This window comes from Heterodontus francisci, chromosome 41, assembly GCF_036365525.1.
Source record: "Heterodontus francisci isolate sHetFra1 chromosome 41, sHetFra1.hap1, whole genome shotgun sequence".
Classification (NCBI taxonomy): domain Eukaryota; kingdom Metazoa; phylum Chordata; class Chondrichthyes; order Heterodontiformes; family Heterodontidae; genus Heterodontus; species Heterodontus francisci.
The window spans coordinates 37,784,502-37,812,145 of NC_090411.1; the positions used below are offsets into that span (position 1 = coordinate 37,784,502).

Below are 27,644 nucleotides of genomic sequence, written 5' to 3' on the forward strand. Positions count from 1 at the left end.
TACTTTTAATTCAGCTTCAGGTGCAATCAGACAAGGTAACTTGTCAAAAGGGGAGAAAAGAATGATACATAAAATGGAGCTAAACGAGAAAGTGGAATATTGAGCAACAGAGATAGATAGAAATGGAGATAAAATTATCAGAAGCTGAAGAAAAATAAATGGAGAGGAAAGAAAAGATAATGGCAAGAACAAAGGCAGAAAAGGACAAAAACTATGGGGGGATAAAAGAAAAATTCAAGGAGAGTGACAGTTTCTGATTGGGAGAATTGAAAGGAAGGAGCAGTGATGTGGAGGCATAAACAGCAACTTGATAACTGGAGCAGCTGCACTGCAGGCAGGCCTTGAGTTTGAGTTTTAGAGCTGCTGTTTCATTCCCCCTCCTTGGCAACTGTCTGAGGCTGAAGCAAACTTGGTGTCATATTTGGCCCCGAGACGAGCTCTGACCACGTATCCATCCCATCACTAAGACTGCCTATTTCCTACTCTGCAACATTGTCCGATTCCACCCCTGCCTGAGCTCATCTACTGAAACTCTCATCTTTGCTTTTGTTACCTCTATACTTGACTTTTAACACACTTCTCGCCGGCCTCCCACATACAACCTTCTGTAAACTTGAGATCATCCAAAACTCTGTTGCTGTCTCCTTACTCGCATCAAGTCCTGTTCACCCATCACCTCCGTGCCTGCTAACCTACATTGGATTCCAGTTAAGCAATGCCTCAATTTTAAAATTATTATCCTTGTTTTCAAATTCCATGGCCTCCCTCTCTCTGTAATCTCCTCCAACCCCAAACCTTCGAGATATATGTGCTCCTCTAATTCTAGCCTCTTGAACATTCCCGGTTTTAATGTCTCCACCATTGGTGGCTGTGCCTTCAGCTGCCTGGACCCTAAGATCTGGAATTCTTTCCCTAAACCTCTCTGTCTCTCTACTTTTCTTTCCTCCTTTAAGACATCCTCAAAACCTATCTCTTTGAACAAGGTTTTGGTCATCTGCCCTAATATCTTCTCATATAGCTCAGTGTCAAATTTTGTTTGATAACAATCCTACAAAGTGCCTTGGGATGTTTTATTATGTTAAAGGTGTGATATAAATACAAGTTGATCAAACAGCAAATCATGTAAAAGGAGACTAATTGATCTGACTTGGCTATGTCCTGTAACCTTTTATTTATTATGAGTAGAAATTAATCAATCTACTGAGGTGTTGCACATTAGACAATGGAGACCAAGTGAAAAAGGTAATGGATAATTGGACCAGAATGCACAGCCTTTAATTCAATCCTTAGTTTAAACCTATACATTCTGTCTTTATTACTTTGACAAAACTGGCAATTGGGAAGTGAATTGCTTGAATTCAGTCACTCAGACTACTGGAGGGAGCAGCTGGTGAAAGTTTAAAAAAAAATCTGGAATGTTGATAGGAAGAAGTGAGAGGACAGTTGAGTTAGGTAAATGTGTATTGTTGTGCACTGTTCCACCTATGCTAGAAAATCAATAGTTTTACTGGAAATTGAACTTTTATTTTTTCCGCAACATTCTCAGGCAATGCCAGACCAAGCCTCCAATAATACCCTCTAATCTTGGGCCAGTCTCACATAGGGTGTGTCTCCCACAGGCTAGTTCCACCCTTCCCTTCTTACACTTTTCTGCACCCCAGGGAGCAATCTGAGTCAACTTTTGAGACAGATGTCCTTTGTATCTTCCAATCAATAGCTTAAAAATCCATCTAGAACTCTGCAGAAACAATTAACACCAGCCACACTACCCTCTCCCAGTGGTCTATCATGTATATTGCTTGTAATGGGAACTGCTTATGCAAACTTGTCATGCTGTAGTTACACACTGCCTCAGTTTAGTGTCTCTTCAGCCTAATGCCAATTCCATTTCCCCAATTGCCAGGTTTATTTTTTTTTATTTCCAAAATATACTTTATTCATAAAATCCGTAAAAATTACATTGCCAAACAGTTTCCAAACAGCACCAAAAAATACAAACATTGCAAGGGAGATCAGTTTCCTTCAATACTGACATGAGTTTCTTCCCAACCCTTCCGTTTCACAATTGTCATGTCAATTACAGTTTTACATTTACAGCAATTGAGAATATTAACGATACAGTTCGAGGGGTTTCCCATGGATCCAGCCCCTCAGTTCAGCTTGGTGGGGGAACCTTACACTGTGCTCTTTCCCCATTGAGCCTTTGCTGCGGCTGCCCCAAGCTTTAGTGCGTCCCTCAGCACGTAGTCCTGGACCTTGGAATGTGCCAGTCTGTAACATTCGGTGGTGGACAACTCTTTGCGCTGGAAGACCAGCAAGTTTCGGGCAGACCAAAGGGCGTCTTTCACCGAATTGATAGTCCTCCAGCAGCAGTTGATGTTTGTCTCGGTGTGCGTCCCTGGGAACAGCCCGTAGAGCACAGACACCTGTGTTACAGAGCTGCTTGGGATGAACCTTGACAAAAACCACTGCATCTCTTTCCACACCTGCTTTGCAAAGGCACATTCCAGGAGGAGGTGGGCGGCCGTCTCTTCCCCACCACAGCCAACGCGGGGGCACTGTGCGGAGGGGGCGAGACTTCGGGTGTGCATGAAGGATCTGACGGGGAGGGTTTATTAAGGTAATAAAGACAGAATATATGCCTTTAAACTAAGGTCTGAATGGCATCTGTGCATTCTGCTCCATTTATTGGCCACCCTTTTTCACTTGGGCTCCATTGTCTAACGTACAACACTTCAGTAGATTGATTTCTACTCTTAATAAATACCTAATACCCTTTACCCTGTAATCGAAATCCATGTAAACTAAAACAAAATTGAGTTGACAAGAGATAACGGGTACAGGACACAGGCGAGTTAGATCAATTAGTTTCCTTTTATATGATTTGCTGGTTGATCTCTTTGTGTGTATGGTTGTTGCTAGGAGACCTGTTAAGTGCCTCCTCTGTCACGTCAAGCCTGACCTGGATGGAAGGGAGGTGATCAGAGACAGGAGACAGGGGACAGCCGGAGCAGCAGCTTTTGATTCTGGAACCCAGACCAAAGTGCATCATTCAAACCCGGGGAAAAGCCACGCGAAGTGCTGAAGGAAACAGACACTCGTGTACCTCTGGTAACTCTTTTACTGGACAAGCAATGATGCTGTATTTGGCTCTATTTCTCTGCCTGCCCTTCTTCGCCACAGCCGCTCCTGCCGCTTTGGTAAGTGAAGGGGAAGCAGGGAATAAAGATTTTTCTGATGGACACGGAGCAGACAGCGGGACAGAAAGGTAAGCCGGAGATATTTCCATCAGCCTCGTTTCTGTGAAATAGATATATTCATAATGTAGAAAAAGCGGTGCGAAGGTGGCGAATGCGGGATTGCTGTTGTTTGGGGTGTAAGAGAATAAACAGCAGGGTTGTCATGTCTCCTCAGTGGAGTGTCGTTTGATTACATTTATCGTCATCCTAAGGATATAAATCGAAAGCAACAATATCTGTCGCAGGAGTGAAATAACAATTACAATTAAAACAAACGACTTCGACGGACCGCAGAATGACTTGGATAACATTTGAAAGGGGGAGCGACTCAGTCTCTATACTATAAATCATATTTTTAATCCTGGAAACAAACTCCTTGAAAGCAGAACAATCAGTTTCTGGTTTTGGGAGTCATGGTTAATGTTTGCAAGGACTGCTGTGGTTAATCCTAGTATAGTACTGTTTCTGTGTTAAGTATATTTAGCTTTAATTTGAATTAAATTTAAATACTGTTGACATCAATTTTTATTTTGTTTTACAGATATAGGGAAGGAGGGCATCATTTCCACTGAGAGGGCTCCTGTATTTGGTTATCGGATCGTTTATTACTCGCCTACTACCATTACACCATGAGTGGTCTTTTTTCAGTTAAATCTAAACTGCCGACGACAAAATCCATTTCATGACCTCGCAGTAGCTGCCCCAATGTCACAGCAGCTTTTTCGTGACATCATAAAGGAGATGGGCTGTCCTACCATGACTATCACCACTGTTAGCATTCAATAGTTAGAAAAAAGAAACTACTTGTTTTAAAAGATCAGATTGAGGGTGAACGAAGATCAGTGTGCCCAGCTTATCATAACATGAAATAAAACCAGAAAGTTCTGGAAATACTCAGCAGGCCTGGCAGCATCTGTGCAGAGAGCAGCAGAGTTAATGTTTCAGCTCTTTGGTTCACAACCCCGAGACGTTAACCCTGTTTTTCTTTTCATACTGAGTATTTCCAGAACTTTGTTTTTCTTTCAGATTTCCAGCATCCACAGTATTTTGCTTTTATATTATAACATGAGCAGGACATACATAGCCCGCTAATTTAAAAGTCTACCGTCATTAACTTTAAGATGCTGAAGAGGTGCTTAGTGAATTGGACAATAATGCAGATTCAAATGTTCAAATGATGTAATAAATGGCTAAGAGATAGGAAGCAGAGAATAGTGAATAGGGAATTATACAGTGATGTCTCCAGGGTTCGGTATTTGGATCATGGCTACTAACGTTATATATGTTAATCTGGACTTGGGTATACAGGGCATAATTTTTAAAGTATGCAGATGAAACAAAACTTGGAAATGTAGTAAACGATGAGAAAGAAATTTACTAGAATGGTATCAGGGATGTAGGATTTCAGTTATGTAGAGAGACTAGAGAATTTGGGGTTGTTTTCCTTAGAGCAGGAAAGTTAAGGGGAGATTTAATGCAGATGTTCAAAATTATGAAAGGTTTTGAGAGTAAATGAGAAATTGATTTCACAGGCAGGGGAGCTGGTAAGAGCCAGAGGGGAGATGAGAATATTTAATACTGTGAGCTATGATGAGCTGGAATTCGATACCTGAAAGAGTGGTCGAAGCAGATTCAATAGTAATATTCAAAAGGTGATTGGATAAATATGAGGTGGAAACATTTGGAAGGCTATGAGGAAAGAGCAGGAGAGTGGGACTAATTGGATAATGGTTTCATAGAGCTGGCATAGATACGATGGGCCCACTGCCCCCTCCTGTGCTGTGTGATTCTATGAAGTTTGAGCAGTTGGTGTTCGTCATCTGAAATCGGCGATGCAATTACTGTGTGGTTTAATTTTGGTCTGGTTGAGGCACCTTGTAAAATTTACCTGTAGCACTTTTCATCAACAAGGTCTATTTTTAAAATTATGATTTAAAAAAAAAATATAGATTCTATGGTGCTATCATACATGTGCTCACCTTCCAGCTGAAACCCAGATACAAAATTTGTCAATATGAGTGAGCAATGTCAGGCCTAAGTTATTTAAAGAATGATTATAATCTAGTTTAACACTTATTGGGGATTTCACCTTTGGACTATATAAGAAAACGGTAAATCCATTCCTTACAAGTAGAGGAAATCATTCCTCTCTTCAAACAGGTTCTGAGCAAGAGATCGATAAAATTTAGGCCATTTTAGTTCTCCCACATAAATTTAGTTTGGATATCTCACCACTAAGTGCTGGCCAGCCCAAGAGGTCTTCTGGCTACATTTTCCAGTGTGCGTCACTGTATATAGAATTCTTCTGTTTTCATTTACCTGGATCACAATATAACAGTAAAAAGTTCCTTTTAAAGTGTTACGGCCCTGAGAATACAGAATGTAAAGCAAAAATATTAGCCATAAATTGACAGTTTTGATTGCGGAATTGTAAAAATAATTGCCATTGTATGTGGGATAGTAGAATGCAGCAGAGATGCTTCATGCCACTCGGGGACAATTTCAGGCGTGTTGCTAGGGGAAGATGCTGAGTGGAAACTTCCTCGAAGGGAAGAAACGCTACTGGGATACTAATCCTAGACTGTGTGCATGCAAGTTCCCAGTGATTGGGAGCAGCTTGTCGACATGACTGTTACATTGTGTTGCTCAGAAACGCTACCCAAAACATAATGGGGAAAGCAGAGTGAGTTTATCTTATTGAACATTTAAGACTCTGCATATTTATTTATTTTAAAAAACTGCTTATTTTCAATAAGATGGACCTTCTTTACATTTGGTTTCGGCTTTTAAGATTCACTACATACTCTATATCATCTTACTAATTTAATATAAGATTTTCAGTGATATCACTAATAATAAATATGATTCAATACTAATTTTTGTGTGAATATTGTGCAACATTTCAGGAGGCTAAAAGTGACTCAGATGGTTTTGTGAAGGTGGTTGACTTTGATAGCCTGCCCTTGAATTACCACGATGAAGAAAATGAAGAAGAACTGGTTGGAGACAAAATCTTCCACAAATATGAGAAAATTGACAAGGTAAACCAAGATTATATTGATGCAATTGGTAGCAGATTAACAGTATGGCCTCTTAAGCAAAATGCAGGCTGTTGTGTTAGGAATTGTAGGTATTGCACTGATTTGTAATATAATGTGTGATTTGTGATCAGTAGCCAGGCTCCACCTGTGAAAGTACAACAGACTTCATAGGGCAAATCAAAAGTTTTATTCAAGATTTTATTTACTAGAACAGGAATGAATGTGAAAAGTTGGGTAGAGAAGTGGATGGGAAAATATTTATCAGAATGACAATGGAATTTTAAATGTAACATGAATTTGAATACTGTCTGTTCTGGGTCTCTTGCTGTTTACAGATATCTCAAACAATCTGGGAGGAATTTACAATAATATAAGAAAACTTACTGAAATATGATTCCAGGTGCTGGTCACCACACTTTAGGAAGGATGTGAGGGTCCTTGAGGGTGAGGAGAGGAGAAATGCCAGGATGGTTCCAGGGATGAAAGATTTTAGCTACAAGGTTAGATTGGAGAAGCTGAGTTGTTCTCCTTGGAGCAAAGGAGATTGACGGGAGATTTGACAGAGATGTCCAAGATGATGACAAGTTTAAATAAGGTAAATAAAGAAAATTGATAGTACAAGGACCAGGGGATTTAAAGTTTTGGGCAAGAGATAGAGGGGATGATGTGAAGAAGAACTTTTTTCCACAATGAGTGCTAATGACCTGGCACTCTGCCAATGAGGGTGGTGGAAGTGGAGATGATCAATGATTTCAAAAGGAAATTGGATGGGCACTTGAGGGAAATAAACTTGTGAGGTTACAGGGATAGAGTGGGGGAATGGGACTGACTGGATTGCTCTACAGAGAGCTGGCATGGACTCGATGGGCTGAATGGTGGCCTCCTGTGCAGTATTGACTCTATGTCTCTAAGTCTAATGTAAGGGAGGGGTAGACAAATTAAGATCATGCTAAACTTATGAATTGCAGATGGAATTATATATGGAGAATATAAAATGCATACATAATTATTTGACACTAGTTTAAGATGGGCCATTAATTGTAGAATTGAGTGGATGACATAAGGGAGACTTTTTTCTTTACAGGTCCGGAGGAATGATTTTTTGGAAGGGTATAACTGGGCTTACGCCTGCAATAGTGTTAGGCTCTGTGTTGTTACCCAAAAGATGCGAGAACTGGCATTACTGATCTTTTCACCTCATTTCCTGATATACCCAGGTGTGCTCCTGGTTCCTAGTGTTGGGAATGTTTTGGCTGCTGCTGAAGGGTAACACCTAGAAGTGCCAAAGACCTCCAAATCTTGCTGTTGAAGATTGAAAAAGGCTTATCTTCAGCAAAGATCCATCTTCAAGATACAACTGGCACCCGCAGCAAACCTTCCAATTTGTGGAGGGTCCTGACACAAGCACCCTCACCAGGCCATTTGTGAATATAAGCATGTTGTAATACCATCTGGAATACCAGATGACCTCCCAATGTTCACGGATAGTCTTGCGTCTGGAGTGTAGTTGTGACTTTTAGTGACCAAACTGTGACTGTGTTTGATTGTGGCTTGTCGTTTCAGGCCTTAAAGTATATTCACTGTGGAAAACTCTTTTAAACAATCAAATTGTGAATTCAATTAGAGGCTAATTGCTGTTGCTGAGGGAAGCTTTAAAAGTTTGGTGGCTACTTGTAAATTCAGAGCTTGAGGAGAGACCAAGTTATTAAGGTCACACAAACCAGAATGAAATGATTGGCTTTCTACCTCTTTTTTTAAAAGATTATTCAATTGTGATTTTATAGAATCTTACAGCACAGAAAGAGGCCATTCAGCCTGTTTATGCCTGTGCTAGCTGTTTGTGCCTTTGCGTCCAATTTAGTTCCACACCCCAGCTTTTTCTCCGTAAACCTGCAAATTTGTCCTCTTCTACTACATGTCCAAATGCCTTTTGAAAGTTCCTATGAAATCTGATTCTACCACCCTTTCATGTAGTGCATTCCAGATCTTAACAACTCTCCTCACTTTCTCTCTAGCTCTTTTGCCAATTATTTTAAATTTTTGACATCTGGTTACCTACCCACTCGCCAGAGGGAACAATTTCTCTCTACTTGCTGTTTCAAAATGCCTCATAGTTTTGAACACCTCTATTAGGTCTCTCCTTAACCTTCTCTGTTTTAAGGAGAACAATCCCAGCTTTTCCAATCTCTCTACATAACTGAAGTCCCTCATATCTAATATCATAGTGGTAAACCTCCACTGTACCCTCTTCCTTCCTAATGTGTGGTGTCCTTAACAATCCAGCTGAGGCCTAACCAGAGAATTGTTAAGGTTTAGCATGACTTCCCTGTTTTTGTATTCAATGCCCCTATTTGCAAAACAGGTATCCTAAACACTTTCCTAACTGCCTTATCAACATGCTGTGCCACCTACAACAGTTTGTGAATATGCACACTTGGGTCCCTCTACTCTTGTATCCCCCTCAGAGTGATATCATTTACATTATACTGCCTCTCCATGTTGTTTCTCCCAAAGTGCATCACTTCACACTTATCTGTATGAAATTGTCTCTGTCCATTTCACCAATCTGTCTACATCCTCCTGAAGTCTACTACTATCCTGCTCACTATATATTACTGTTTCATGATATATTGCCAATTTGGCACAAATGTGAGACAGATTTTACATTGTGCAACTTATGGGTGCGAGAGGCTTTTGAAGCAAGATTTATGGATATAGATCAGGTATGATGCTCTCCAAAACATTTAATAAAGAGTGTTCAAAGAAAAGACTCCAAAGTACTTAAGTTATGAAAATAATGTAATTTTTTTTTTACTTGTTCTTATATATGGAGAAAAAATAAGATTGGCAGGTGAATGTATAGATGCAACCAGAATTATTAACCAATTGTGAGCAGAGCTAAGGACCTGAGTACAAAACTGGCATGGGTCACACGAAATTAGAGTTACCACCCACACATGCAAGCAAACACACAATATGGGAGTAGAATCACATTAGAAGCAGTAAATAGTGTGCTGATTGAAAACTTTAAGCAGAAAAATATTGTTGTGATACTCCTTAATAAGAGCATAAAAGTATGGAATTAGAAAATGTCATTTGGCCCAACCCCATTCCTTCCATAGACTCTATCATGGACTCAACCCAATCAATTTATTCTCCTGTAGGAAAGTTCTCAATCAGCACTCCTTGACTCCCATATATAACCAAGACAAACTTCAGAATATTCATCCATCTTAACGGACCTACTATTCAATAGTGGTCTACTGCTTCTAACAAGGTGGGCCTTCTAGTAACAATTATTTGAGTGGCTAGTTAGACTAGTTCAGAGGACATTAAGAGTCATACATTATGGACTAAAGTCATATGTAAGCAAGATTGTGTAGAGGTGATATTTTCTGAAGAATATTGTGAACCAGTTGGATTTTTACAATTGAGCAGTGTTATTTATTGGATTCAATTTTATGTCTTGCCATAGTGTGATTTGAACTCATAACCTCTGGGTTAACAGTCTAGTAGCATAACTGCTACACTACTGTGACCAAGGTTGAACTTCTCTCAGGAGAATCCTAAGCTACAAAATCCATTCCATAGCCACTGACTCTATCTCTCTCCTTGGCAACTCTAAGGCTGATACCAGACCATTCGCAACCTCGGTGTCATATTTGACCCTGAGATGAGCTTCCAACTATGTAAGCGCATCATCACTAAGACTGCCTTCTTCCACATCCATAACATCACCTGGCTCTGCTCCTGCCTCAGTTCATCAGCGCTGAATCCTTTCCTTTTGTTAATATTAGACTTAACTATTCTAATGATGTTCTAGCCAGCCACTCCTCTTTCACCCTGCATAAACTTGAACTTATCCAAAATTCTGTTGCCCATATCTAACTTGCGCCAACTCATGTTCACCCATTATCCCTATGCTCACTGATCCACATTAGCTCCCAGTCTGGCAACACCTCAATTTTAAATTTCTCATCCTTGTTTACGAATCTCTCCCTATTCTCTGTAACCTTGTCCAGCCCTACAACCCTTCAAGATCTTGGTGCTCCTCCAATTCTGTCTGCTTGCACACCTCTGGTTTTAATCACTACACCATTAGCAGCACTGCCTTCAGCTGCCTACGCCCAAAGCTCTGGAATTTTCTCTCTAAACCTCTGCACGTTTCTTTCTTTGAGGCTCCTTAAAACGTAACTTTTTGTCAAAGCTTTTGGTCATCTGTCCTAATATCTCCTTATTTGGCTCAGTCAAATTTTGTTTGATAGTGCTCCTGCAAAATGCCTTGGTTTTTTTACTATGTTAAAGGTACTATACAAATGCAACTTATTGATAGCAATTTATACCCATTAGAACAAAGAAGCTGAATACGTTAAGAGGTCTCTGCTCAATCTGTGCTTTCTAATTTTCATATTTTGGATCTGTGTTTATGCCCAGTCCGGAATGAAGGGGAAGAAACTCTCTGCTTTTTGCCAACAGTAAGGGCCATAAGTAATATGTGTTTTTACAGCTCATCCAAACTTCTTGCAGCATTAATGTCCAACTTTATTCATTTAAAGCTTGAGGAAGGCTAGCGTGGAAAGTAGAAATGACTGTACATAGGTTGAAGCACCTTGCAGGGCAGTACAAAGGTAGCTCTATCAGTCTGTGTCTGATCATTTGCATGAGGAACAACTTGACTTCCTACCTGCAAAACATGGTATAGCAGGGTATTACTCAGAATTTGTATGCTTTCATTTACAAGCTCATTTGCTAATGTTGGCAAGTAATTTTAAAGACTGGCAGAAATTTCAGTTTTTTTTTTTGCTTTTCTACATTTATTTGGATCAGATGTTAATTCCATTCCCTTCACATAATCACTAAATCACTCCTGGCTGGCAAGATTACAGTTGTCTGATACCGAGATTTGAACCTGTGATATGGGAATTTGGCACAAGCCTCTTGTGTTATTCTGTCTGTAACATTTTGAGCTTTTGTATTTTATTTTAGGAAACTGATGACATTACTGGAGATACAATCCTTTCAGAGAGGGAGGTTATTGAGGAGGATGATGACGATTTTCCTGAAAGAAGGGTTTGTAAACCAATATCATTCATAATCAGTGAATAACCTGTTTAATGTATCACACTCCGCTCCCGGCCAATGAATAGCTTGTTTTGGAATGTATTCAGCTCATGGTTAATTAGTAACCAGTTTAATTTAAAACGCTAAGCTACTAACCAACTAATGACTTGTTTTATATAATTCATTAAGCTCCTGGGCAATGAGTAACCAGGTAATGCGAAACATTTAAAATAAAAACAGAAAGTGCCGGAAATACTCAGCAGGTCAGGTAGCATCTGTGGAGAGAGAAGCAGAGTTAACGTTTCAGGTCTATGACCTATCATCAGAACTGACAAAAGTTAGAAAAGAATTAGGTTTTAAGCAAGTAAGGCAGTGTGGGGGGGGGAGGGTGGTGGTGGTTGGCGTTGGTGGGGAAGAGAACAAAAGGGAAGGTGTGTGATGGGGCAGGGGGCAGGAGAGATTAAATGATAAAGCTGTCTTGGGACAAAGGCAAAGAGTGTGTTAATGCCTGTGGTGAAAGAGAAAGCATTAGCCCAGAGAGACTGTTAATGGCAGAGTAAAAAGCAGATCTGTCCACATGAAAAACAGGCACGTGGATAATAAAAATATAAGAAAAGGTCAGTCATGCTCTGAAATTATTGAACTCAATGTTCAGTCCGCAAGGCTATAGAGTGCCTAATTAAAAGATCAGGTGCTGCTCCTTGAGCTTGTGTTAATGTTCACTGCAACAATGCAGCAGGCCAAGGACAGATATGTGGGCAAGAGAGCAGAGGGTGTGTTGAAATGACAAGCAATCGGAAGCTCGGGGTCATGCTTACGGACTGAGCGGAGGTGTTCCGCAAAACGGTCACCCAATCTGCGTTTGGTCTCCCCAATATAGAGGTGACTGCATTGTGAGCAGCAAATACAGTATACTAAATTAAATGAAGTACAAGTAAATCACTGCTTCACCTGGAAGGAGTGTTTGGGGCTTTGAATGATGAGGAGCGAGGAGGTAAAAGGGCAGATATTACACCTGTAATTGCATGGGAAGGTGCTGTGGGAAGGGGACGAGGTGTCGGGGGTGATGGAGGAGTGGTCCAGGGTGTCATGGAGGGAACGATCCCTTCGGAATGCTGATGGGGGAGGGCAAGGAAAGATGTGTTTGGTGGTGGCATAACGCTGGAAGTGGTAGAAATGCCACAGAGGATAATCTTTTGGATATGAAGGCTGGTGGGGTGGAATGTGAGGACAAGGGGAACCCTGAAGCAGTTCTGGGAGGGAGGGGAAGGGGTGCAGGCAGGAGTGCAGGAAATAGGTCGGACACGGTTGAGGGCCCTGTCAACCACAGTGGGGGGGAATCCTTGGTTGAGGGAAAAGGAAGACATGTCAGAAGTGCTGTTGTGGAAGGTTGCATCATCAGAACAGATGCACGGAGATGGAGAAACTGGGAGAATGGGATAGGGTCCTCACAGGAAACAGGGTGTGAGGAAGTGTAGTCAAGGTAGCTGTGGGGGTCGGTGGGCTTATAATCAATATCAGTCGACAGCCTATATCCAGAGATGGAGACAGAGAAGACGAGGAAGGGAAGGGAAGTGTCAAAGATAGACAATGTAAAGGTGAGAGAAGGGTGGAAATTGGAAGCAAAGTTGATTATCTTTTCCAGTTTGTGGCGAGAGCAGGAAGCAGCACCGATACAGTCATCAATGTACCGGAAAAAAGGTGAGGGAGGGGGCCTGAGTAGGACTGGAACAAGGAAAGTTCGACATATCCCATAAAAAGACAGGCATAACTAGGACCTATGCAGGTACCCATAGCAACACCTTTTACTTGGAGGAAGTGAGAGGAGTTGAAGGAGAAGTTGTTCAATGTGAGAAAAAGTTCAGCCAGATGGAGGAGGGTGGTGGTGGATGGGAACTGGTTGGGCCTCTGTTCAAGGAAGAAATGGAGAGCCCTCAAACCGTCCTGGTGGGGGATGGAGGTGTGGAGAGATTGGACGTCCACAGTGAAGAGGCGGTTAGGGCCAGGAAACTGGAAACTGTCAAAATAACGTAGGGTGTCAGAAGAGTCACGGATGTAGGTGGGAAGAGGCTGGACTAGGGGAGAATAGCTAGAGTCAAGATAGAATTAGAATTAGAATATTACAGCGCAGTACAGGCCCTTCGGCCCTCGATGTTGCGCCGAGCTGTGAAACCATCTGACCTACACTATTCCATTTTCATCCATGTGTCTATCCAATGTCCACTTAAATGCCCTTAAAGTTGGCGAATCTACTACTGCTGCAGGCAGGGCATTCCACGCCCTTACTACTCTCTGAGTAAAGAAACTACCTCTCACATCTGTCCTATATCTATCACCCCTCAACTTGAAGCTATGTCCCCTCGTGTTTGCCATCACCATCCGAGGAAAAAGACGCTCACTATCCACCCTATCTAACCCTCTGATTATCTTATATGTCTCTATTAGGAAGAAATAAGTTCTGTGGGGCAGGAACAGGCTGAAATTATGGGTCTACCAGGACAGTCCTGTTTGTGGATTTTGGGAAGGAAGTGGAAACAGGCTGTCCTGGGTTGCGGGACTGAGGTTAGAAGCTGTAGAGGAAGGTCAGAGGGTATTGTGAATATACAGAAAGGGGTCAGATTAGGAGAAGGGATGGGGTCAGAGAGAATTGAAGGGGAAGAAGGTTCTGGAGGGACGTTGGTACCCATCAGCTGCTGGAGCTTGCATTCCTTAACACCTGAAAGGAAGAGAAAAAGATTTTTGTTAATGCTTTGGATAAGACAAAACATGAAATGAAACTGTGGAGCAGAACAGCTTTGAGATAAGGTGCGGCGGTGCTTCTGGAGAGAGAGAGGTCAAGTGTGTACATGTGGTGGCGCATGGCACTGAGTGTGGATCTCAGGATGCGGCGAGAGCAACAGTCTGAGGAATGTTGTATTTATCGGAGATACCTGTAATCCTAGGTGGATTCAAAACATGAAGGATGGAACTTCAGTTTGAATCCACATGGAATAAGTTGGAGCTGGAGACAGTCACTGAGGAAGCAGATGTGGCTGTGACAATGAGTTTTGATAGGCACCTCGTCAAACACCAGGAGGAAAATAGAAAACAATGAAGGTGAACGAGGTAAAAGAAACAAAAGGAAATCCTGTCGGAGAGAAGAGCAGAACTTCTTTAGGTAGGCATTCCTGGAAGAGAAGTGGCAGTGAATTAAACACTAAAATAAAAACAAAATACTGCAGATGCTGGAAATCTGAAATAAAAACAAAGTGCTGGAAATACTCAGCACGTCAGGCAGCATCTGTGGAGACAGAAGCAGAGTTAACGTTTCAAGTCTGGAGCTAAAATGCGATGCATTTAAGTCCTAACCAGTGTAAAGTCTATTTGATGTGATGCTGTATAATGTATTCCAGATCAGTGAATAATCTGTTTGCTTACTAAATATGTATTGATAGTAAATGGCTAGAGAATTCAATTTTTATTTCAAAGAAATATTAACAAATAACTAATGAGATGCTGATGACACCTCACTCTACCACACCACTACCTCTCAATCCTTCCACCGCCTCTGATTTGTCACTCAGCTCCTTTGACATCCAGTTTGGATGAGCAGAAATTTCCGCCAATTAAATAAATGGAAGACTAGTGTCATTGCCTTTGATCCCTGCCACAAACTCTGCCCTTAGTCACTGACTCCATCCTTCTCTCTGCCCACTGTCTGAGGCCAAACAAGACCATTTGCAATCCTGGCATCGTTAATTGACTCCGAGATGAGCTTGCAACCAAATCCCATTTACCCATCACCCTTGTGCTTGCTGACCTATATTGGCTCTTGGACTGTCAAAGCCTCTATTTTAAAATTTTCATGCGTTTTCAATGGCTATGCCCCTCCCTATCGCTGTAACCTCCTCTGAGATTTCTGTGATCCTCTAATTATGGCCTCTTACGTATCCCCAATTTTAATCGGTCCACCATTGGCGGCCATGCCTTCAGCTCCAGCCTCACAGCTCCAGCGTCCCGGGTTCAATTCTGGGTACTGCCTGTGTGGAGTTTGCAAGTTCTCCCTGTGTCTGCGTGGGTTTTCTCCGGGTGCTCCGGTTTCCTCCCACAGCCAAAAGACTTGCAGGTTGATAGGTAAATTGGCCATTATAAATTGCCCCTAGTGTAGGCAGGTGGTAGGGAAATATAGGGACAGGTGGGGATGTGGTAGGAATATGGGATTAATGTAGGATTAGTATAAATGGGTGGTTGATGGTCGGCACAGACTCGGTGGGCCGAAGGGCCTGTTTCAGTGCTGTATCTCTCTAAACTAAAAAAGCTGCCCAGACCCTAAGGTCTGAAATTCACTCCCTTTTTTAAGATTACTCCTTAAAACCAACCTTTTTGACCAAGCTTTTGGTCATCTGTTCTAAATCTCCTTATGTGGCTTGATATTAGCTTTTGTTTGATCATATTCCTGTGAAGCACTTTTGGACTTTTACTACATTAATAGCTCAGCCACATACAGACCAGGAAAGTCTTGGCTTTGATCTCAGTTTGTGCTGAGATAGCTGATCTCTGGTCGGGCAAGTTTTTGAGTGGTTCAGTGGGCTCAGTATTCCTGGCCTAAGAGGGGGACAATCAGTCATGGTTCTTGCTCTCTATCACTATTCAGTGAATCAATTGGAAGTGTGCACATATGAACGTCATGTGAGGACAGCATGACACTTGGCATTAATGGTCCTTGCTGTCAAATAGCCTGCCAACACTCAGCATCTAAGCTGACACACAAGAAAATTTCCCATTTGAATGAGGTATTAAAGGGGACCAATGTCAATAGAACAATATACCAGCAAGAGCCACCCCTTTTTGTTCCCTGTTTTCTTCCCCCTCCAATTCTGTGAAGTGCTTGTAATATTACGTTATGTCAGAAGTGCTTCAAAATGCAAGTCATTGAGGGAGAAAAATTGGTGGAAAAAAAAATGACAATAAAAAAAAGTTAGTGTAATCAGAACAGTATTATAGTAATGAAAATCTGACAATTAATGTAAGTGGGAAATAGAGTTAATTCTTCGTCTATATAAGATAGGTAATAGTATGGAAAGGGGAAATCGGGAAAACTATTTTGAACTAAATTGTAAGAATAGGATAAAGGATATGGATTAACCAGACAAAAGAATACATATCAGGAAATTCTCCTTTTGTGCAAAGAGTAATCAAAGTATGAAATAGACTCCTAGATAGAAAAGTGGAGATGAAATGGCTTGAATCAATTAGGAACCAACCAGATGCCACAATGGAGGACTTGTAGATGGATAAACCAGATTTGGTCCATTCTCAGGGACAGGAAGGTGTGACTACAAGTGAGGTAGGTATGGGAATCCAGAAGGTAACATTGGAGGACCCTCAGCCCTTGCACGTGTCCAACAGGTTCGAGGTTCTTGCAGCTGGTGTGGACGAGAGCAGGGACTGCAGGGAGGATGAGCAAACTGACCACAGCACCATGGTGCAGGGGACCATTCAAGTGGGGGAGTAAAAAGGAATGTAGTAATAAACAGTATAATTAGGGGGATGGATACTGTTCTCTGCAGCTGAGAGTGTGAGTCCTGAAAGCTATGTTGCCTATCCAGTGCCAGGGTTAAGGACATCTCCTCAGGCTAGAGAGGAACTTGGAGTGAGAGGGAAAGGATCCAGTTGTCGTGGTCCATGTGGGTACCAACAACATAGGTAGGACTAAGAGAGAGGTTCTGCTGAGGGAGTATGAGCAGCTAGGAGCTAAATTAGAAAGAAGAACCACAAAGGTGGTAATCTCTGGATTACTAACTGAGCCATGAGTAAATTGGCATGGTAAATAACATCAGAGAGTTGAATGTGTGGCTCAAAGATTGGTGTGGGAGAAATGGGTTTTGAATCATGGGGCACTGCACCAGTACTGGGGAAAGAGGGAGCTGTACCGTTGGGATGACCTTCACCTGAACCGCACTGGGATGAGTGTCCTAGTGAATCGTATAACTATGGAATTAAACTAAATAGTGGGGGTGGGGGGGAGGGTTCAGGTGAGGGGAAGTTTAGAATGTGAATGAGAAAGGACAAAGCAATAGTGCAAGGTAGCGATACAGATAATGATAACCAGAGTGTGACCGAAAGGGACAGAGCATACAAACATAAGAGTGCACCAGCAAATAAGGTCAGAGGATGGAAAATAGTAAAAAGACAGAATTAAATGCTCTATATCTGCATGCAGCATTTGTGACAAGATGGATGGATAGAACAAATAGAAATAAATGGGTATGATGTCACTGAGCAGCTGCAGAGCATCCTGAAGGGGAAGGGTGAACAGCCAGCAGTCATGGTCCACATCGGAATCAGCGACATAGGTAGAAAGAGGGATGTGGTCTTGCAGTCAGGATTTAGAGAGCTCGGGAAGAAATGAGCAAGCAGGACCTCAAAATTAGTAATCTCCGGATTACTCCCAGTGCCACATGCAAGTGAACATAGAAATAGAAGCAAAAACAAGAAATGCTGGATTCACTCAGCAGGTCTGGCAGCATCTGTGGAAAGAGAAGCAGAGTTAACGTTTCGGGTCAGTGACCCTTCTTCGGAACTCCAAGAAATGCTGGATTCACTCAGCAGGTCTGGCAGCATCTGTGGAAAGAGAAGCAGAGTTAACGTTTCGGGTCAGTGACCCTTCTTCGGAACCCCATAGAAATAGAAGGATAGGACAGATGAATGCCTGGCTGGTAAGATGGTGCAGGAGGGAGGGCTTCAGATCCCTGGGATATTGGGACCGGCTCTGGGGGAGATGGGACCTGTACAGGCTGGACGGGTTACACCTGAACAGAGCTGGGATTGAGTTCCTTGCGGCATGTTTTGCTAGTGCTGTTGGGGAGGGTTTAAACTAGTTTGGCAGGGGGATGGGGACCTGAGGGTAGACTCAGTTGGGACAAAATCAGAAATTAAAATGGAAGGCAGAATATTAATGGATGAGTCTGGAAGACAGAGGAAAGGAAGGTTAGAAAATAAAAAAAACAAGAGTTTGGCAGTGCTCAATGGCATACAAAGAACAGTACAACACAGGAACAGGCCATTCGGCCCTCCAAGCCTGCGCCAATCTTGACGCCTGCCTGAACTAAAACCTTCTGCACTTCCGGGGACCGTATCCCTCTATTCCCATCCTATTCATGTATTTGTCAAGATGCCTCTTAAACATCATTATCGTACCTGCTTCCACCATCTCCCCCGGCAGCAAGTTCCAGGCACTCACCACCCTCTGTGTAAAGAACTTGCCTCGCACATCCCCTCTAAACTTTGCCCCTCTCACCTCAAACCTATGTCCCCCAGTAACTGACTCTTCCACCCTGGGAAAAAGCTTCTGACTATCCACTCTGGCCATGCCGCTCATAACTTTGTAAACCTCTATCATGTCACCCCTCCACCTCTGTCGTTCCAGTGAAAACAATCCAAGTTTATCCAACCTCTCCTCATAGCTAATGCCCTCCAGACCAGGCAACATCCTGGTAAACCTCTTCTGTACCCTCTCCAAAGCCTCCACATCCTTCTGGTAGTGTGGCGACCAGAATTGCACGCAATATTCTAAGTGTAGCCTGACTAAAGTTCTGTACAGCTGCAGCATGACTTGGCAATTTTTATACTCTATGCCCCGACCGATGAAGGCAAGCATGCCGTATGCCTTCTTGACTACCTTATCCACCTGCGTTGCCACTTTCAGTGACCTGTGGACCTATACGCCCAGATCTCTCTGCCTGTCAATACTCCTAAGGGTTCTGCCATTTACTGTATACTTCCCACCTGCATTAGATCTTCCAAAATGCATTACCTCACATTTGTCCGGATTAAACCCCATCTGCCATTTCTCCACCCAAGTCTCCAACCGATCTATATTCTGCTGTATCCTCTGACAATCCTCATCACTATCCGCAACTCCACCAACCTTTGTGTCGTCCGCAAACTTACTAATCAGACCAGCTACATTTTCCTCCAAATCATTTATATATACTACAAACAGCAAAGGTCCCAGCACTGATCCCTGCGGAAAACGACTAGTCACATTCCTCCATTCAGAAAAGCACCCTTCCACTGCTACCCTCTGTCTTCTGTGACAGAGCCAGTTCTGTATCCATCTTGCCAGCTCACCTCTGATCCCGTGTGACTTCACCTTTTGTACCAGTCTGCCATGAGGGACCTTGTCAAAGGCTTTACTGAAGTCCATATAGATAACATCCACTGCCCTTCCTTCATCAATCATCTTTGTCACTTCCTCCAAAAACTTAATCAAATTAGTGAGACACAACCTCCCCTTCACAAAGCCATGCTGCCACTCACTAATAAGTTTGTTTGTTTCCAAATGGGAGTAAATCCTGTCCCGAATAATCCTCTCTAATAGTTTCCCTACCACTGACGTAAGGCTCACCGGCCTATAATTTCCTGGATTATCCTTGCCACCCTTCTTAAACAAAGGAACAACATTGGCTATTCTCCAGTCCTCTGGGACCTCACCTGTAGCCAATGAGGATGCAAAGATTTCTGTCAAGGCCCCAGCAATTTCTTCCCTTGCCTCCCTTAGTATTCTGGGGTAGATCCCATCAGGCCCTGGGGACTTATCTACCTTAATGCTTTGCAAGACACCCAAAACCACCTCCTTTTTGCTAATGAGATGACTGAGACTATCTACACTCCCTTCCCTAGGCTCATCATCCACCAAGTCCTTCTCTTTGGCGAATACTGATGCAAAGTACTCATTTAGTACCTCGCCCATTTCCTCTGGCTCCACACATAGATTCCCTTTTCTGTCCTTGAGCGGGCCAACCCTTTCCCTAGTTACCCTCTTGCTCTTTATATATGTATAAAAAGCCTTGGTATTATCCTTAATCCTGTTTGCCAATGACTTTTCATGACCCCTTTCAGCCCTCCTGACTCCTTGCTTAAGTTCCTTTCTACTGTCTTTGTATTCCTCAAGGGATTCGTCTGTTCCTAGCCTTCCAGCCCTTACGAATGCTTCCTTTTTCTTTTTGACTAGGCTCACAATATCCCGCGTTATCCAAGGTTCCCGAAACTTGCCAAACTTCTCCTCCTTCATCACAGGAACATGCTGGTCCTGGATTCTAATCAACTGACATTTGAAAGACTCCCACATGTCAGATGTTGATTTACCCTCAAACAGTCGCCCCCAATCTAAATTCTTCAGTTCCTGCCTAATATTGTTATAATTAGCCATCCCCCAATTCGGCACCTTCACCCGAGGACTACTCTTATCCTTATCCACAAGTACCTTAAAACTTATGGAATTATGGTCACTGTTCCCGAAATGCTCCCCTACTGAAACTTCGACCACCTGGCCGGGCTCATTCCCCAATACCAGGTCCAGTACGGCCCCATCCCTCGTTGGACTATCTACATATTGTTTCAAGAAGCCCTCCTGGAGGCTCCTTACAAATGCTGCCCCATCCAAGCCCCTAGCACTAAGCGAGTCCCAGTCAATATAGGGGAAGTTAAAATCACCCACCACTACAACCCTGTTACCTTTACATCTTTCCAAAATCTGTCTACATATCTGCTCCTCTACCTCCTGCTGGCTGTTGGGAGGCCTGTGGAAAACCCCCAACGTCGTGACTGCACCCTTCCTATTCCTGAGCTCCACCCATATTGCCTCGCTGCACGACCCCTCTGAGGTGTCCTCCCGCAGTACAGCTGTGATATTCTCCTTAAACAGTAATGCAACTCCCCCACCCCTTTTACATCCCCCTCTATCCCGCCTGAAGCTTCTAAATCCTGGAACATTTAGCTGCCAATCCTGTCCTTCCCTCAACCAAGTCTCTGTAATAGCAACAACATCATAGTTCCAAGTACTAATCCAAGCTCTAAGTTCATCTGCCTGACCTGTTATACTTCTCGCATCTATTTCAATGCAAGGAGTATAGCAAATAAAGTAGCTCAACATTACAGGGTTTTCAGTCATGATAGGGAGGGGGAATAAGAAAGGAGGGGAAGTGGTAATTTTGGTCAAGGAAACTGTTACAGGAAGGATGATACGTTGGAAGGTTCATCAAATGAGGCCATATGGACTGAGCTAAGGAACAAAAAAGGGGCAATCACACTGCTGGGAGTGTACAATAGACCCCCAAACAGTCAGAGGGAGATAGAAGAGCAGATATGTAGGCAAATCTCTGAGAAGTGCAAGAACAATAGGGCAGTAATAGTTGGGGATTTTAACTACCCCAATATTAACTGGGATAATTTTAGTGTGAAAGGAATTGAGGGAGCAGAATTCCTGAGGTGCATTCAGGAGAACCTTTTTGCCCAGTATGTAGCAAGTCCAACAAGAAAGGGCACAGTTTTAGACTTAGTTTTAGGAAATGAAGATGGACAGGTGGAAGGAGTGGCAGTGGGAGAGCATTTTTGTGGGAGTGATCATAATTCTGTCAGTTTTAACATAATTATGGAAACGGACAGAGATAGAACAGGAGTTAGAGTTCTCAATTGGGGCAAGGCCAATTTTACTGAACTGAAGAATGATTTCGCAAAAGTGGACTGGAAACAGCTACTTGAAGGTAAATCAGTGTCAGAACAGTGGGAGGCATTCAAAGGGGAGACTGAAGGGGTTCAGGGGAAACATGTTCCCACAAAGAAAAAGGGTGAGGCAGCCAAATCTAGAGCCCCATCGATGTCAAGGAGCTTACAGGGTAAGATAAGGCAGAAAAGGGAAGTTTATGTTTGATACCGAGAACTCAATACAACAGAAAGCCGAGAGCAGTATAGAAAGTGGAGGGGTGAAATCAAACAGGAAATTAGCAAAGTAAAGAGAGGGCATGAAAGAATATTGGCAAGCAAAATTAAGGTGAACCCAAAGATGTTTTTATCAATACATTAAGATTAAGAGGATAACTAAGGAGAGAGTAGGGCCCATAAAAGACCAAAAAAGTAACCTATGTGGAGGAGCAGAAGATATTACACTGAAGTATGGTTCTTAATGAATACTTTGTGCCTGTCTTCACAAAAGAGGGGGACGATGCAGATATTGTAGTTACGGAGGAAGAGTGTGAAGTATTGGATGTGATAAACATAGGGAGAGAGGAAGTATTAATGGAATTAGCATCCTTGAAAGTTGATAAATCACCAGGGCCAGATGAAATGTAGGCAGTTAAAAGAAGCAAGAGAGGAAATAGCAGAGGGTCTGACCATCATTTTCCAGTCCTCACTGGATACAGGTGTGGCGCCGGAGGATTGGAGAATTGCTAACGTATCCCTGTTTAAAAAAGGAGCGATGGATAGACCGAATAATTACAGGCCACCCAGTCAGTCTAACCTCAGTAGTGGGCAAATTATTGGAATCTATTCTGAGAGACAGGATAAACTGTCACTTAGAAAGGCACAGGTTAATCAAGGATAGTCAGCATGGATTTGTTAAGGGAAGATCTTGTTTGAACAATCTTTTGAAGAAGTAACAAGGAAGATAGATGAGGGTAGTGCAGTTGATGTGGTCCACATGGATTTTAGCAAGGCTTTTGACAAGGTCCCACCTGGCAGACTGGTTAAAAAATAAAATCCCATGGGATCTAGGGAAATGCAGCAAGGTGGATAGAAAATTAATTGTGGATGACTGTTTTAGTGACTGGAGGGCTGTTTCCAGTGGCGTTGCGCAGGGCTCAGTACTGGGTCCCCTGCTTTTTGTGGTGTACGATTTCAATGTAAATGTAGGGGGTATGATCAAGAAGTTTTCAGACGACACAAAGATTGGCTGTGTGGTAGATAGTGAGGAGGATAGCTGTATGCTGCAGGAAGATATTGATGGTCTGGTCAGATGGGCAGAAAAGTGACAAATGGAATTCAACTTGGAGAAGTGTGAGGTGATGCATTTGGGAAGGTCAAACAAGGCAAAGGAATACATGATTAATGGGAAAATACTGAGAAGTGTAGAGGAAGTAAGGGACCTTGGAGTGAATGCCCACAGATCCCTGAAGGTATCAGGACAGGTCAATAGGTGGTTAAGAAGGCATATGGAATCCTTTCCTTTATTAGCCGAGGTATAGAATATAAGAGCAGGGAGGTTATGCTGGAACATTGGTTAGGCCAATATACTGTGTGCAGTTCTGGTCACCTCATTACAGAAAGGATGTAATTGCACTAGAGAGGGGACAGAGGAGATTTATGAGGATGTCGCCAGGACTGGAAAAATGCATCTATGAGGAAAGATTGGATAGGCTGGGGTTGTTCTCCTTGGAACAGAGACGGATGAGGGGAGATCTGATTGAAATGTTCAAAATGTTGAGGGGCCTGGATAGACTGGAGGTGAAGGGTCTATTCACCTTAGCAGAGAGGTCAGTGATGAGGGGGCATAGATTTAAAGTGATTAGTAGAAAAATTAGAAGGGCGATGAGGAAATATTTTTCACTCAGAGGGTGGTGGTGATCTGGAACACGCTGCCTGAAAGGTTAGTTGAGGCAGAGATCCTCAACTCATTCAAAAGAAGTCTGGATAGGCACCTCAAGTGCCATAAGCTGGAAAGTGGGATTGGAATCAGTAGATCGTTTTTCAGCCAGCCCAGACACGATGGGCCAAGTGGCGTCTTTCTTTGCCTTAACTTTCTATGATTCTATAGTGATTACAGAGATGTGGTTACAAGGTGACCAAGGCTGGGAACTAAATATTCAAGGGTATTTGACATTTTGGAAGGATAGGAAGAAAGGAAAAGGAGGTGGGTAGCTCTGTTAATAAAGGATAAGATGAGTATAGTAGTGAAAAATGATCTTGGCTAGGAAGATCAAGATGTAGAATCAGTTTGGGTGGAGACAAGAAATAGAAAAGGAAATAAGTCACTAGTGGGGGTAGTTTATAGGCTCTCTAACAATAGCTACACTGTAGGAATGAATATAAATCAAGAAATAATAGAGGCTTGTAGGAAAGGTTCTGCAATAATCGTGGATGATTTTAATCTTCATATATATTGGACTAATCAAATTGGCAAAGGTAGCCTGGAGAATGAGTTCATAGGATATTTGGGACAGTTTCTTGGAACAATACATTCTGGAACCAATGCAGGAGCAGGCTATTTTAGACCTGGTAATGTGTAATGAGACAGGATTAATAAATTACCTCATAGTAAATTATCCTCTAGGCAAAAGTGATCATAATATGATAGAATTTCACGATTCAGTTTGAGGGTGAGAATTATGGATCTGAAACTAGTGTCTTAAACTTAAATAAAGGCAATTATAAGGGTACGAACATACGAATTAGGAGCAGGAGTAGGCCACTCGGCCCCTCGAGCCTGCTCCGCCATTCAATAAGATCATGGCTGATCTGATTGTAACCTCAACTCCACATTCCCACCTACCCCCCATAACCTTTCACCCCCTTGCTTATCAAAAATCTATCTACCTCTGCCTTAAAAATATTCAAAGACTCTGCTTTCACCGCCTTTTGAAGAAGAGAGTTCCAAAGACTCAGGAGCCTGAGAAAAAATTTCTCCTCATCTCTGTCTTAGATTGGCAGCCCCTCATTTTTACAGAGTTGGCTAAAATGGACTGGGAAAGTAAGTTAAAAGCTAAGACAGTCAGTGGAGAAGCAGTGTTGGACATTTCGGGAGATATTTCATAACTCTCAACAAAGATATATTCCATTGAGAAAGAAAGACTGAGAAAGATGCATCATCTATGGCTAACTAAATAAGTTAAGGATGGGATCAAATTTAAAGAAAAGGAGTAAAAACAGGCCAGAAGATTGGGAAAATTTTAGAAACCAGGAGAAATTAGAGAATGAGAGTGAACTAGCAAGAAATATAAAAACAAACAGTAAGAGCTACTACAAATATATAAAAAGGAAGACAGTAGCTAAAGAAAGTGTTGGTCCCTTACAGGATGAGACTGGGGAATTAATAATGGGAAACAAGGGAATGGCAGAGACTTTGAACAAGTATTTTACATCTATCTTCACAGAAGAAGACACAATAAGAATCCCAAGAATAGCAGAAAATCAAGAGGCAAAAGGGAGAGAGGAACTTAAAATAACCACTATCACTATCGAAAAAGTACTAGGAAAATTCATGGGACTAAAGACTGACAAGTCCCCTGGATGTAACAGCCTGCGTCCTAGGGTCTTAAAAGAAGTGGCTGCAGAGATAGTGGATGCATTGATTGTAATCTTCCAAAGTTCCCTAGTTTCTGGAAAACTGCAAATGTAGCACCTCTATTCAATAAATGGGGACACTAGTTAGCCTAACATCTGTCATTGGGAAAATGCTGGCATCCATTATTAAGGAAGTAGTAGCAGGACGTTTAGAAAATCATGATACAATCAGGGAGAGTCAACACTTCTATGAAAGGGAAATTGTGTTGGACAAATTTATTAGGGTTCTTTGAGGATATAACAAGCAGGGTGGATAAAAGGAAACCAGTAGATGTAGTGTATTTGGATTTCCAGAAGACATTTGATAAGGTGCCACATAAAAGATTACTACACAAGATAAGAGCTCATGGTGTTAGGGATAATATATTAGCATGGATAGAGGATTGGCTAACTAACAGGAAACAGAGAGTCGGAGTAAATGGATAATTTTCAGCTTGGTGAACTGTAACTAGTGGAGTGCCACAGAGATCAGTGCTGGGGCTTCAACTATTTACATTCTATATTAATGACTTGAAGGAACAGAGTGTATTCTAGCCAAATTTGCTAACGATACAAAGATGGGTAGGAGAGCAAGTTATGAGTAGGACACAAAGAGTCTGCAAAGGAATATAGACAGGTTAAGTGATTGGGCAAAGATTTAGCAGATGGAGCATAATGTGGGAAAACGTGAAGTTGCCCACTTTGTCAAGAAGAATAGAAAATTGAATATTATTTACATGGAGACTGCAAAATGCTGCGGTACAGAGGGATCTAGGTGTCCTTGTACATGAATCACAAAAAGTTAGCATGCAGGTATAGCAAGTTATTAGGAAGGCAAATGGAATGTTGGCATTTATTGCAAGGGGGATGGAGTATAAAAGTAGGGAAGTCTTGCTACAACTATGCAGGGCATTGGTGAGACTGCACCTAGAGTACTGCACACTGTTTTGGCCTCCTTACTTAAGGAGGGTTCACCTACCTAGGCTCAACTATCACCAGTAACCTGTCTCTAGATGCAGAAATCAACAAGCGCATGGGAAGGCTTCCACTGCTATGTCCAGACTGGCCAAGAGAGTGTGGGAAAACGGCGCACTGACACGGAACACAGAAGTCCGAGTGTATCAAGCCTGTGTCCTCAGTACCTTGCTCTATGGCAGCGAGGCCTGGACAACGTATGTCGGCCAAGAGCGACGTCTCAATTCATTCCATCTTCGCTGCCTCCGGAGAATACTTGGCATCAGGTGGCAGGACCGTATCTCCAACACAGAAGTCCTCGAGGTGGCCAACATCCCCAGCTTATACACACTACTGAGTCAGCGGCGCTTGAGATGTCTTGGCCATGTGAGCTGCATGGAAGATGGCAGGATCCCCAAAGACACATTGTGTCGCCACTGGTATCGGACCCACCGGCTGTCCATGTCTCCGCTTTAAAGACGTCTGCAAACGCGACATGAAGTCCTGTGACATTGATCACAAGCCGTGGGAGTCAGTTGCCAGCATTCGCCAGAGCTGGCGGGCAGCCGTAAAGGCGGGGCTAAAGTGTGGCGAGTCGAAGAGACTTAGCAGTTGGCAGGAAAAAAGGCGCAAGGGGAGAGCCAACTGTGTAACAGCCCCAACAAACAAATTTTTCTGCAGCACCTGTGGAAGAGCCTGTCACTCCAGAATTGGCCTTTATAGCCACTCCAGGCGCTGCTCCACACACCACTGACCACCTCCAGGCGCTTACCCATTGTCTCTCGAGATAAGGAGGCCAAAGAAGGACTTAAGGAGGGATATACTTGCATTGGAAGCAGTTCAGAGAAGGTTCACTTGGCTGATTCCTGCAATGAAAATTTAATCATTTGTGGGATGTGGGCGTCGCTGGCTGGGTCAGCATTTATTGCCCATCCCTAATTGCCCTTCAACTGAGTGGCTTGCTAGGCCATTTCAGCGGGCATTTTTCAAGAGTCAACCACATTAAGGGGTTGTCTTACGAGGAACGGTGGAGCAAGTTATGCTCATTGGAGTTTAGAAGAATGAGAGGTGGTTTTACTGAAACATATAAGATTCTGAGGGCGCTTGACAGGGTAGATGCTGGGAGGACGTTTCCCCTTGTGGGGGAATCTAGAACTAGGGGGCACAGTTTCAAAATAAGGGATCTCCCTTTTAAGGCAGAGATAAGGAGGAACATATTCTCTCAGAGGGTTGTTAATCTTTGGAATTCTCTTCCCCAGAGAGCAGTGGA

General features: G+C 42.7%; 1 protein-coding gene across 1 annotated transcript in view; it reads left to right on the forward strand.

The window, feature by feature from the left end:
• Nucleotides 1–2,932: 2,932 nt before the first annotated feature.
• Nucleotides 2,933–27,644, forward strand: part of LOC137353715 (dickkopf-related protein 3-like) — a 42,234-nt gene continuing 17,522 nt past the window's right edge. The window contains exons 1-3 of the mRNA XM_068020080.1: nucleotides 2,933–3,200; nucleotides 6,146–6,280; nucleotides 11,267–11,350. Coding sequence (XP_067876181.1) covers nucleotides 3,135–3,200; nucleotides 6,146–6,280; nucleotides 11,267–11,350 — 285 coding nt within the window. The 5' untranslated portion in view covers nucleotides 2,933–3,134. The remainder of the gene's footprint in view (nucleotides 3,201–6,145; nucleotides 6,281–11,266; nucleotides 11,351–27,644) is intronic.